General features: G+C 60.6%; 7 protein-coding genes across 7 annotated transcripts in view; 3 read left to right on the top strand and 4 right to left on the bottom strand.

Annotated features, from left to right (window-relative positions):
- Positions 1-297, top strand: part of SPRG_22218 (hypothetical protein) — a gene marked incomplete at both ends in the record, with an annotated part of 1,828 nt that extends 1,531 nt beyond the window's left edge. Inside the window, one exon of the mRNA XM_012347541.1 lies at positions 20-297. Within this exon, the coding sequence (XP_012202931.1) occupies positions 20-297 (278 nt within the window). The remainder of the gene's footprint in view (positions 1-19) is intronic.
- A 35-nt stretch (positions 298-332) lies between these two features.
- SPRG_08207 (hypothetical protein) lies at positions 333-1,505 on the bottom strand (the record flags this gene model as incomplete). Its single annotated transcript, XM_012347452.1, has 8 exons — positions 333-389; positions 440-493; positions 544-639; positions 693-740; positions 789-977; positions 1,021-1,173; positions 1,220-1,300; positions 1,353-1,505. 8 exons carry the CDS (start codon positions 1,503-1,505, stop codon positions 333-335), a joined length of 831 nt encoding a protein of 276 aa, XP_012202842.1.
- Positions 1,506-1,570: 65 nt separating this feature from the next.
- Positions 1,571-2,394, top strand: SPRG_08206 (hypothetical protein). The gene is made up of 4 exons (XM_012347451.1): positions 1,571-1,752; positions 1,797-1,952; positions 2,002-2,109; positions 2,161-2,394. The coding sequence occupies exons 1-4, from the start codon at positions 1,654-1,656 to the stop codon at positions 2,323-2,325; spliced, it is 528 nt and encodes a 175-aa protein (XP_012202841.1). The 5' UTR covers positions 1,571-1,653; the 3' UTR covers positions 2,326-2,394.
- On the bottom strand, positions 2,368-3,590 carry SPRG_08205 (hypothetical protein; the record flags this gene model as incomplete). The annotated part of the gene is made up of 6 exons (XM_012347450.1): positions 3,491-3,590; positions 3,287-3,447; positions 3,165-3,227; positions 3,065-3,121; positions 2,987-3,024; positions 2,368-2,940 (listed from the first exon to the last, which is right to left on the bottom strand). The coding sequence occupies exons 1-6, from the start codon at positions 3,562-3,564 to the stop codon at positions 2,368-2,370; spliced, it is 966 nt and encodes a 321-aa protein (XP_012202840.1). The 5' UTR covers positions 3,565-3,590.
- Positions 3,591-3,738: 148 nt separating this feature from the next.
- Positions 3,739-4,267, top strand: SPRG_08204 (hypothetical protein). The gene is made up of 2 exons (XM_012347449.1): positions 3,739-3,822; positions 3,872-4,267. The coding sequence occupies exons 1-2, from the start codon at positions 3,758-3,760 to the stop codon at positions 3,999-4,001; spliced, it is 195 nt and encodes a 64-aa protein (XP_012202839.1). The 5' UTR covers positions 3,739-3,757; the 3' UTR covers positions 4,002-4,267.
- Positions 4,243-4,627, bottom strand: SPRG_08203 (hypothetical protein). Its single transcript, XM_012347448.1, has one exon. The coding sequence runs from the start codon at positions 4,592-4,594 to the stop codon at positions 4,286-4,288; it is 309 nt and encodes a 102-aa protein (XP_012202838.1). The 5' UTR covers positions 4,595-4,627; the 3' UTR covers positions 4,243-4,285.
- Positions 4,628-5,002: 375 nt separating this feature from the next.
- Positions 5,003-10,283, bottom strand: SPRG_08202 (hypothetical protein). The gene is made up of 2 exons (XM_012347447.1): positions 7,053-10,283; positions 5,003-7,004 (listed from the first exon to the last, which is right to left on the bottom strand). The coding sequence occupies exons 1-2, from the start codon at positions 10,271-10,273 to the stop codon at positions 5,048-5,050; spliced, it is 5,178 nt and encodes a 1,725-aa protein (XP_012202837.1). The 5' UTR covers positions 10,274-10,283; the 3' UTR covers positions 5,003-5,047.
- Positions 10,284-10,384: the final 101 nt, after the last annotated feature.

Here is a 10,384-nt window from a genome sequence, read left to right as displayed (position 1 = left end):
TCAAGCTCGGCGTCGCCAGCGACATTGCGTCGCGCGCCAAGACATCGGAAGCGGACGGCCGAGACCGCGCTCCAGCGGCAGCTGGCCGAAGCCAAGGCGCGCATCCCGCTGGAATTCGCCGACATGTCGGGCGTCGTCGTCAAGGAGCACAAGCGCAACACGACCCGCAGCGTGACGTGGCCGTCCGAGGAGAGCGCGCTCGAGGATATTTATGTGTTTGAGGTCGTCGAGCCCGAGCCCGACGACGCGTCGAGTAGCAGCAACGACGACGAGCCGCATACGCTGGTGGATCTGTAATCGCGCGCGTCTTATTTACTGTTGTTCGTCTCGTCCTAGTCTTCGTCGACGTTGTGGTAGACCTCGTTGACGTCTTCGTTGTCCTGCAGCGCCTACGCCCATGCATCCCGCATGATGCGACCCTTTTGAGGCGATGCGATACCTCGAGGAGCGTGTCAAACTCGGCCTTGGCGTCCCCTTCGAGCACGAGGTACTCCTGCGACGACAGCATGAGATGCGATGGAGAGGCGTGGGTTGCACTGTTACCTTGGGCGAGTAGATGAGCTCGCTCACCTGCGGCACGACGCCGGCCTCCATGAGGTTGCTGCGCACGGCCGCGAGCTCGCTGCTTTCGCACATGAGCTAGAGACGATAATGCGTCGTCACGCATGCTCTGGGAAGGGGACAAGTATCACCTGCGCCATGGTCTCCCGGTACTCGACGTCGTCGACGCCCGCTTCAATCTAAAATGACGACCATGGGAACGGAGCTCGGATGGGAAGAGGTCGTACGGCCAAGTTCATGACGCTCTCTTCGTCCCACGCCAAGGCGTCGTCGTCCGGTTTCTGGATCTCAAAGTAGCCCTTGCGCTCAAACATCCAGGCGACGGAGCCGTTGGCGCCGAGGTTGCCGTTGTGCTTGCTCAGAATGTGGCGCAGCGCTGGCGCCGTGCGCTTCCGGTTGTCAGTGAGTGCTTCGATCTACAAGCGATAGGAGCTCGGTGCACGCGCGATGGACTCGTACGATCAAGGCGCTGCCGTGGGGTCCCGTGGCCTCGTACTCGACAGTCTCGGTGATGACGCCCGACTTGCCTTCGACGCCACGCTTGACCGCGTACTCGATCTTGTCGCGGGGCATGTTGGCCGCCTTGGCCTTGGAAATCACCGACGCGAGGCGCTACGAGGCCCCGCATGAGCGTCAAGACGAGCGTCTATCGTCCTACAATGTTGTTGGTATCGCCCGCCGTGAGCTTGGACGTGACCATGAGCTCCTTGGCGAGCTTCCCAAAGAGCAGCGTCCGCTTCTACGGACGGCGCCGCATGAGCAATCATCTTCGAATAGCCCTTCATGCGTACCGCGTCCGTAAGGCTCTTCTTGCCTTGGATCGTCGGACCGCGGCCCATGCAGCGGCGCTGGTCGGCGCTGCCAAGCACCGAGCTCGTCGGCGCCACCGAGCGCAGTATGGAGGCCGGCGTGGCCGCGCGCGCGAGGACTTGCAGGAGCACCATCGTGTTGCAGGCCACTCTTTCAAATTTTGCGGTGGGTCCTGTGCCCAAAAACACGCAACCCGCGGCAGGCAACCATCTGGCGCAAGCCGTGATATGGACCTGCAGTGGCGTGGGATTAGCCCATTGTTTTAGCCATCCTGCAAGATCGATGCGCTACTGCACCTTGGACGAGCTCCTCGCGACGCTGCCGTCGGACCGCGCGCGCTTGGAAGCACAGCTCGACCGCTTGGGCGAGAAGTCGGCCGAGGTACGACGCTGTTGGCATGGGCACCACCCGCATATGCGGCGTAGGCACAAGGCTTGCGCCAGCCCATCACGTCCATGGCACTCCTTCAATCGCCCAAGAGCCTTGACGAAGGCCATCACGTCCACGTTCTCGTCGACGATCAGCATGATGGCGCGATTGTGGGGTACCTCAAGACGGGTACCAAGCACCTTTACTACGTGGTAGTACTGCGATACCTTACGATCGCGGCGCGCCTCATGGCCACCGTAGACGGCCGCCGGTGCATACAAAGAGATGGACCCGGTCTGCGTCCTCGACTTTTACGTCGTCCAGCAGCGTCAAGGCCATGGCGCGATGCTCTTTCGCTCGATGCTCGAGGTACGAGGCCATCTATTCCATGCGCGGGGGACATGACGAAGCTCGTTCTAGCGGCTACACGTGGCCGCCAAGGACCTCGCGTATGACCGGCCGTCGCCCAAGCTCGGGCCATTCCTCGCCAAGCACTTTCAGCTGCGCTCGTTCGTGCCGCAGAGCAACCGCTTTGTGATCTTTGACGCGTTCTTTGAGGCGCAAGAAAGCAACAATCGCCAATGACCTCCATGGCTTGCGCAGAAACTGCTGGATGTAGGATTACTTTTAAACGGACGCGAGGAACGCGAGGAGCTTCGTGTCTTCGTCCTCAGGCTCCTCAGGCCGCGACGGGTCGTAGCACGCGCGGATCTGCGCGCCGCCAAACCACCGGCCGTTCATGACTTCAAGGCACTTGATCGCACTGGGCAGCGCTTCAAACTCGACGGCTACGACGTTCTTGTCGCGGAAGATCTGCAGCCGCGTGACCTTGCCGTAGTTGCTGCACTCCATCTGCAAGTCGTCTTCCAAGTCCAAGCTCTCGTCGTCGGCGTCGCCGTCATCGACAATATTGTACAAGAGAATCGAGCGGGACGGCGTCTCTAGCACGTGCTCGTCATGATGGCAAAGCTCGGGTGCGCCGTCCGCAGTCGTGATGACGGGTGCGGCAACCGCAGGTGGGTCGGCTGCGGCAACCACATGTGCGTCTGGTGCAGCGGCAACGGGCCCTGACAACCGCTGCTGCATTTCGTTGAGGAACGCTGTGACCGCGTCCGCGCCTTCGGCCATTGGCGGCGGCTCCAGCGGCGCGATACTGGGCGCGTCGGTCTCGTCTTTTTGTTGAACTCGGCTGCCTTTGCACTAGACGCCCCTAAGCTGAGATCGGATTGTGTCAAGTCGTTCGTACGTGATGCGAACGCCAGGCTTGATCTCTGCATTGTTGAGCTGCGAAGCATGAGCGTCCATCGTAGGGCCAAGCCCGTACCTTGGCGATCGCGGTTTCCAGCATCGCGTGGGTCACAAACGTGACCAGTGCGTCGCCCTGGACCAGCTCTCGTCAAGTGGAAAGAAGGCGAGCAGCGTACCTTGAGCCCACCGCGGTCGTCCTTGTAGGCGCTTGACGCGGCCAAGACGTGCGCAGATCGACTCTGTGCCCAAAGATGAAGATGATCGCATCGGTCGCTGGCCGATGGTAGGCGAAACATACCGAGCTGCTTGCAAGCAATGTAGGTTGTGAGGCCCATGACATACATGCTCGTGTTCTTGGGCGCCGCCTTCTTCTTGGGCTTGGCGGCGTCTGTGGCTGGCGGCGGTTCCAAGGACCGCTCGTATTCGCGCAGCAGAGCCTCGTCCCGCTGCCGGTCCAGCCTAGGGGCGCTGAGCTTCCCGAGCTGCAGAGACAGCGTCGTACTTATCGAGGTACTCGAAGTTCTTCTCGAGCGCGCACTCGATGCGCATGAACTCGCGGTCGAGGAGGCGCTCCATGCTTCGTCCGCGTCGTTATTTTCGGCAAAATGGAAATCTCGCGTGCAAAGTGGCATATACCATGCGGCACATGCCGTGTAGCGACGAACATGCCGAAAATAAGGTAAACACCATGGTTTCGCTGGGGCCCCCTGGCAAAAATCGGGCGGTGGTACCCTGCACGCTGGTGGCCATTTTTGATCAAGTGATTCGAATGGGCAACCAAAGCAGCGCGCCCTTGAACGACCCCTGCGCGTCGGCCCTCGACGCGTACCTGGCGTAAGCAGCTACGATGCCATCTACTTGCGCTCATGCCCGCCATATGCAGGTGCGTCGAGAAGAAGAACCAGGAAAGCGGCGGTCTCCGTGACGGCGACGAGTGCGAAGACGAGATCAAGGCCTACAAGGACTGCCGGCAAGCGCACAAGAAGGCCAAGAAGACACCACCGGCCGAGTAGAGCGGTCGCGCCTCGTAGCGTAATAGAGACCATGCGATGCGATCTGCGCAGGTTCCTTGCGACCGGTGCATGACCGTCACCCATCGACCTGTCTTGGGCGCTGACAGCTACAGCGTGACCATAGACAGGGACGTGCGGCTCGTCACGTGCGCTCCATCCGATCGGGCCCTGTCCATCGCGCGTCCAGGTGCTGGTCCTATTGCTCGATGCTCCACCTCGGCGGTGCGGGATGCATACATATCGTTATATTTATTGATAATGGTGGTCGTGGATGAAATTGCCTGTTACGCTTGGACGACGCTGGGTATGGTCTCGTAGCTACTATTGTTGCTGTAATGATTGTACGTACTGGTCACGTTGGAGAGGCCGCGGCTCCCGCGCGAGTTGGTGTTCGCACGTGGTCGCCGCACGCGGAGGTTCTCGGCGAGGAACGCGTCGGGCACTGGAATCGCTTCCAGCGACCCGGCGCGTGGTCGCTTCTTGGCTTTGCCCATGTAGCCATGCGCCTCGGTGGACTTGGCGAGGTACTCAGACTCGAGCGCGCTGGCGCTGGCGTCGAGGTACAGCGTCAGGTGGTCGCCAGCCGCAGTCATCTTGCGCCTCTTGAGATCTGGATCGTCCGCCTCTACGCCACTGGCGCCTGGACACCATGCGCACGCCGGCGATCCCTGTACCGCGCCCATGCCCGCTTCCGGACCGTCACTTCAATGGGCGAATATATCGGACCGACCTGCGGTGCCCCGGGGCCCACTTGGATCGCAAGCATATAGTGTATGCTTGAATTGATACTGTATATAGTGTGCAATATCGACGATCGTCATTTGCTGTCGACCTCGCAATCTCGGGAGCTCGTTGTGCCACGTGCCTGTACCCTTGGTTGCGAAAGCCTCGTTGACACCACCAGAATCCCTGACCAACGACTTGTGGCGGCACTGCCAGTCTGTACCTTGTCGATCTCGTTGCAAACGCTCGCCGTCGGTCCACCGACCAAATGACAAATTCTCCACGAAACCACGATGTCATTAGAACCAATACAGTCTATTTCTCTATAACGCATTGAGTGGCAAGCAACGATGGTACGGATGGAAGGCGCTGCGTTGAGGCTCTGGAATCACAAGGAAGCGCCACATCTTGACGTCGAGGATGTACACGTGCTGGCGAAACGCGACGGAGAGGATGCCGGCCATGGCGGCGCTCGCCTTGTCCAGAAAGTATTCGTGCTCGTACTTGTACAACTCGAGAATGTAAAAGCTCTGCGCGTTGAGCGCTAGCGTCGGCACCTCGTTCTTCACCAAATGCGGGCGCGCAAGACGTTCTAGCCCATAGCAGCCAACGACGCAGCCGAACGCAATGGCCATCGCCGTTAGGACGCGCGAGAGACTGCCTAGATGCACAACGCCACTCACGCAGATAAGGCCAGCGTCCATATCGACAAAGTCGCAAGCTCGTTGGAGCTGCGCGCTTTGTACCAGCGGCGACAGCAGCGTCCATAGAAAGGTGATACCCCACGCGAGGAGCGAGCTCTTGAACGCATAGTACGGCGTGTACTGATGGGTGACGCAGCTGAAGAGGTCGTTGAGGACGTAGACCAGCCACGTGCTCTCGGCCGACGCGAGAAGGACCTTGAACCACGGCAAGTGCGGCGACGCAAAGTGGGTGCCAACGCCCAACCGCGTAAGCTGGAGCGTCGCCGTGTTGAGGAGGCAGAGTGCTGTGATGCTGCGCACAATGAGAAAGCTCCGGCCGATCCAGACCATGCCAACGACGCGGTTCAGTTCAAAGAGGTTGAGGCCCTCGACGACGCCGCGCATGTGGAGGGTGTACAGCAGCATAAGTCCCGCAATCGCAATGAGAACACCGGAAATGTACTGGGCAATCGTCTGCAGAAACGGTGCGTACGACGTGCGAATCACGCGCGGGTCGGGCGCCATCGCGATGGGTTGCAGGGCTTGCGAGAGCGTCGTTAAAGTGCCATTGTCGCCTTGAAACGAAACGACCTCGCGCATGCCGCTGGCCCACTCGAAGAGGAGGAGCCACGCGTAAAAGTGCCACGGCCGATCGTCCGTACCAAGCAAGTCGGTCTGCAAGAGCGTCACCATGTTCATGCTCGACATGTTGGGGTCGGTCATGTCCATGTCGGTGATGTTGAGGACATACTGAAGCAGCTGAACGTCAAGTGCGTGGACAGCCGCGTACGCGCTCGTAGCGAGCGGCTTTAGACCCGTAAAGGCAGCTGCGTGCTGATGTAGAAAGCGCTCTGCGACACCGTACTTGGCCGCACAGTCGCTGTCCATGTACGTGTTGAGCATGCAGATGGCGCGCCAGTCGTCGTTCGATGCAAGGCGCGAGGTCGCGTTGAAGCCAACGGTGGCGAAGAGCACGTGGTTGATCGAGGGCTCGATGTTGTCGGTCACAAACGTGTTGCAAAAGCTCGTGTCGGCAAACCCGACGCCGTAGCCCATGAAGAAAGGGCCGCCGACTTGGTTGATAGGGCAAAAGATGTTGCCACCCACCGCGATGATCGTCGTCGGATAGGCCAGCCACGGGGACGGCGCTGGAATGATGAGCGGCGAAGTCGGGATGCGAAGATAGCTGGCTTGGATCGACACGTTCGTGCCCGTCGTGAGAATGGCGACGGCCTCGAGAAGACCGTGGTAGAACTGAAGCACAGGCGTCGGGCAGAGGACGTATAGCATGTCGACCGCGTTGAAGGGACCGAGCGCGGCGGAGAGCGCGACATAGCCGCCTTGCAGCGGCGCTGACAGCGTCAAGTTGTCAACAAGCAGTGCTTGACGACTGATGTTGGCAAAGGCAAAGCGAGAACTGGACCGGAGCAGACTCAAGCCGCCAACAACTGTCTCGTTGCTTGGGTCGACCGCCCAGAGATCGCTCGCAAAGCCCCAGTACATGACCATGGACGTCTGCCGTGTCGGGTGGAACGACGCCGCGACCTGCGCGAGCGGCAAGGAAAAGTGCAGTCCGAGCGCGTTCTCCACGAGGAGGCTGTCGTCAAACCCGATCGTCTAGTAGTTTTGCCACTGCAGTGCAAACTCTGCGATGTTGGCGCGGCGCCAGCGCGCAGCTTCGTCCGCGATCGTAGTGGAGACCCCTTTCGTTTGCTGTAGCCACGCTTTGCCGTCGCTGCTGCGCTCGACCTCAGCGACGATACCCGCGGTAAACGCGTCGCCCCAGCACGCGCCAAACGCGTGCCAGTCGCGTACATTGCGCAGAGCGGTTTCGAGGAAGACGGCGCCGTTGCTCGTCATGTGGCGACAGCGCGCTTGGCGCTTGGCCGTGCTCGCCATCTCCCAGACGCGGCCCAAGTCGAGATAGCAGTACTGTGTCGCCATCCACGGGAGCCGGCACGGGTCCATCGCCCGCAGCCCTCGGATCGCCGCCTCCAATGTCGTCACGTTCGGGTGGAAGAGCGCGCGGCGGGTGGCGGTGGCTGCCGACAAGAGCGCGCTCGGCTGGGATCCGTCGTACGCTGTAAAATAGTCGATGTACTTGGTGCTGTCGAGCGCGAGGAGAGATGAGGCGCTCACGAGAAGCTCGGCGTTGACGCGCGTCGCGAGAAAGGCGTAGCTTCCCGAGGTGTTGAAGCCGGCCCAGAAAAAGTCGTTGGCCATGTAGTCGGCGGCGATCGAGAGGTACGCAACGTTGCTAAAGAGCGTGCACACAATGTACACCAGTCCAGCGACAAGGATGCATGGCGCGGCTCTGGCCACGCGCGACGCCGTGGCTTGGTGCTTGAACAGGATCGGAGACATGTTTTGAACGACCGTCACCTTTGGCACGGTCGCGGGTACGAGCAGCCATAGCTTGATGCTAAAGAGTTGCTGCCACCATGGCAGCCAGAGCAGGCCGCACATGGCGGCGGTCACATCGTCGAGCTTTTCCTGTGTCGGGAACAGTTGGAGGACCATGGGCGGTAAGAGCAGCGGCGGCTGCTCCTGCGTTTGCGACGACCTTCGGGGGCGACACAGCACCGAACCACCGACCGCGAGAAGAACGCCGCCGAGCTGAATTCCGATGATTGTGAGTACGCGGGTAAAGCTGCCGATGCGGACGCTGCCGGCTTCGCATTGGAGTGCGATGTCCATGTCGGTGGTTCGACACACATGGGCAAGATGGGCCTCGATCGACACGGGCGACGCGACGTCGAGGAGCACGATGACGCACCACGCAGCACCGGTCGTCCATTTGTGCAGCGCCTCGAGAAGGATCGGGTGCAGACACTCTTGCGCGACAAACGTGAGCCAAAGCGTCTCGCCGGCTAAAAACATGCTCGTCCACAGCGACCGGTGGTCCTGCACGAGGGCGATCGTCGCGCCGCGCGTCTGTGGCACGATCGGGGCGCTCGACAAGCAGACGGCGGCGACGAGTGCGCGTACAAAGAGGAGCCCCCAGTTGAGATAAATGGACGACGAGATCCGGTGAAAGTGAAACCAGTGCGGGGTTCGGTGCCGACGCCCGCCTGCGATCAGCACGACAATCATGGCTGCGACGAAGACGAGCACAATAGACGTGAGGAGCGCCGAGTACCAGAGGTATGCGCCGACGCTTGCGCTGGCAGTGGCGCTCCGGGGCGCGACGACGCGGGGATGGGCCGCCGACATGAGCCGTAGGGTGCCATGGTCCCCTTCGAACGAGACAACTTCGCGGTTGCCGTGTGCCCAGTCGTAGAGACTCAGCCACCCGTACGGCGCCCACGCATTGGTGTCATCGAGCAGCGGCTGCAGCGCGAGCGAAATGTTGTTGCTGTTGGTTTTAGGGGCGAGAAACTGAGCGATCGAGACGTTCCAGGCCTTGGCGTCGTCGGGTACTTGGAGCGTCAACGATGCAACGAACGACAAGGCGTGCAGCGTGCGGTCGACAGCGGTCGCGCACGTGGGTGCTTCGTGCGCGCAGAACGACGACGACGAAGGTAGCGACGTCAGCGCCGCAGCAAAGAGTCCGCTGAAGGGCGTCCACGTATACGTCAAGGGCAGTGGGACCACGCACGCGTCATCAAACGCAAACGACTCTTGGATCAACGAAAGTGGGTTGCCGTACCCGCAGAGCGGGCTTCCGCCGTACGACAAGCGGCCTCTCCATGCGACGGGCGCCGGCAACAAGTTGGTTGAGGTAGGTACGCTGCCCCAGGCGGTCGCAAAGTCGAAGTTGTCTCGGAGCATTTCCAACACGAGCGTGTCGAAAGCCAGAACGAGCGCCATCAGCGACGGTGGGGGCGCGATATAGCGCAGGCGGATGTTGGTGAGAAAGTCCAGCGCCGTGTGCAAGACTTTGTTGACAGGGCTAATGTTGCCGAGGAGGTAGAGCTCGAGCATGGCCGGGTCCGTGTCGGCGAAGAAGCCGGAGGTGTTGCGAACGAGGCTCATATTCGGCGCCATCATGAGCCCGACGAGGTCGTACTGTAGCGTGCCCGTCAAGAACGACGTTGTCCAGTCCGGGAGGCCGCGCTGCACCGACGGAATCGACTTGATCAGAAGCGGATTGAGCATCCCAAGGGCATTTTCAATCCAAATCGTCTCTTGAACGCCGATGCGCACGCGGTTCGAGTACAGAAGCTGGAAGGTGTGGATGTTGTACTGCTCCCACACAGCAACTTCGTCGTCAAGCGGTAGCCATGTGTGGCGCTGGATACTGTTCACCCACTCGCGGCCTCTCGGCGCACTCTGGCTAATAGGGTCGAAGAGGTACTTGTCGAGGTGTGTCGCGTCATGCGCATACCACACTTGAAAATGAACGTTGCGGAACACCGCCTCCATGTACACGGCGCCGTTTTGAATGTCACGGGCGACGCAGCGAGCCATCGTGCGCTCCGAGGTGCCCAGTTCCCAGACGCGGCCAAAGTCGACCCAGCAGTACTTGGCCGCGAGGTACTTGATCAAGGCCACGTCGAGCGCGCGCAGACCGCGCACAGCTGTCATCGGTGTCGTTAACTCGTCGTAGAGGAGGCGACGCCCATAGCCATTCGGCGCCGTGTCTGAGAAAGCTGTCGGCAGCGATAGCGAGAGAAGGTCGAGCGATCCACTTCCACGCATATCGAGCTGCGTGTTGAGCAGCGCAAGAAGCACACGTGAGGTGCCCTCGGTCGCAAAGCCCGTCCAAAAGAAGTCATTGGCCACGTACGGCGTGAAGAGCACGAGACAGTATAAACTCCAGCCCGTCGAGACGAGGACGTAGCCAAGACCAACCCACTGAAGCAGCCGCGCGTACGAGCTGCGGCGCACGGGCACCTGAAAGACGGTGGGGCTGCCGTGCTGCATATCACTAAAGAAGCTCAAGTACAACTCAGTCTCCGCACAGGTGCAAACTGGGAAGGTCCATTTTTAGAAAGTACACATTGTGGATCAGCAGGGTGAAACCTAAAAACCGCA

The sequence above is a fragment of the Saprolegnia parasitica genome (genome assembly GCF_000151545.1).
Source record: "Saprolegnia parasitica CBS 223.65 unplaced genomic scaffold supercont2.36, whole genome shotgun sequence".
In the NCBI taxonomy this organism is placed as follows: Eukaryota; Oomycota; class Saprolegniomycetes; order Saprolegniales; family Saprolegniaceae; genus Saprolegnia; species Saprolegnia parasitica.
This window is presented reverse-complemented; position numbering and strand designations above follow the sequence as displayed.

Excerpts from the sequence above, each read along its gene's own strand:
- SPRG_08206 (XM_012347451.1), top strand. The coding sequence starts at position 1,654 with ATGCGCTACTGCACCTTGGACGAGCTCCTCGCGACGCTGCCGTCGGAC. Across the intron at positions 1,753-1,796 it reads TGGGCGAGAAGTCGGCCGAG|GCACAAGGCTTGCGCCAGCC; the intron begins GTACGACGCTGT and ends TATGCGGCGTAG. Across the intron at positions 1,953-2,001 it reads CCAAGCACCTTTACTACGTG|ACGGCCGCCGGTGCATACAA; the intron begins GTAGTACTGCGA and ends TGGCCACCGTAG.
- SPRG_08204 (XM_012347449.1), top strand. The coding sequence starts at position 3,758 with ATGGGCAACCAAAGCAGCGCGCCCTTGAACGACCCCTGCGCGTCGGCC. Across the intron at positions 3,823-3,871 it reads GCCCTCGACGCGTACCTGGC|GTGCGTCGAGAAGAAGAACC; the intron begins GTAAGCAGCTAC and ends CGCCATATGCAG.
- SPRG_08203 (XM_012347448.1), bottom strand. The coding sequence starts at position 4,594 with ATGACTGCGGCTGGCGACCACCTGACGCTGTACCTCGACGCCAGCGCC.
- SPRG_08202 (XM_012347447.1), bottom strand. The coding sequence starts at position 10,273 with ATGCAGCACGGCAGCCCCACCGTCTTTCAGGTGCCCGTGCGCCGCAGC. Across the intron at positions 7,005-7,052 it reads CGCCGCGCCAACATCGCAGA|CCTCCTCGTGGAGAACGCGC; the intron begins GTTTGCACTGCA and ends GTTTGACGACAG.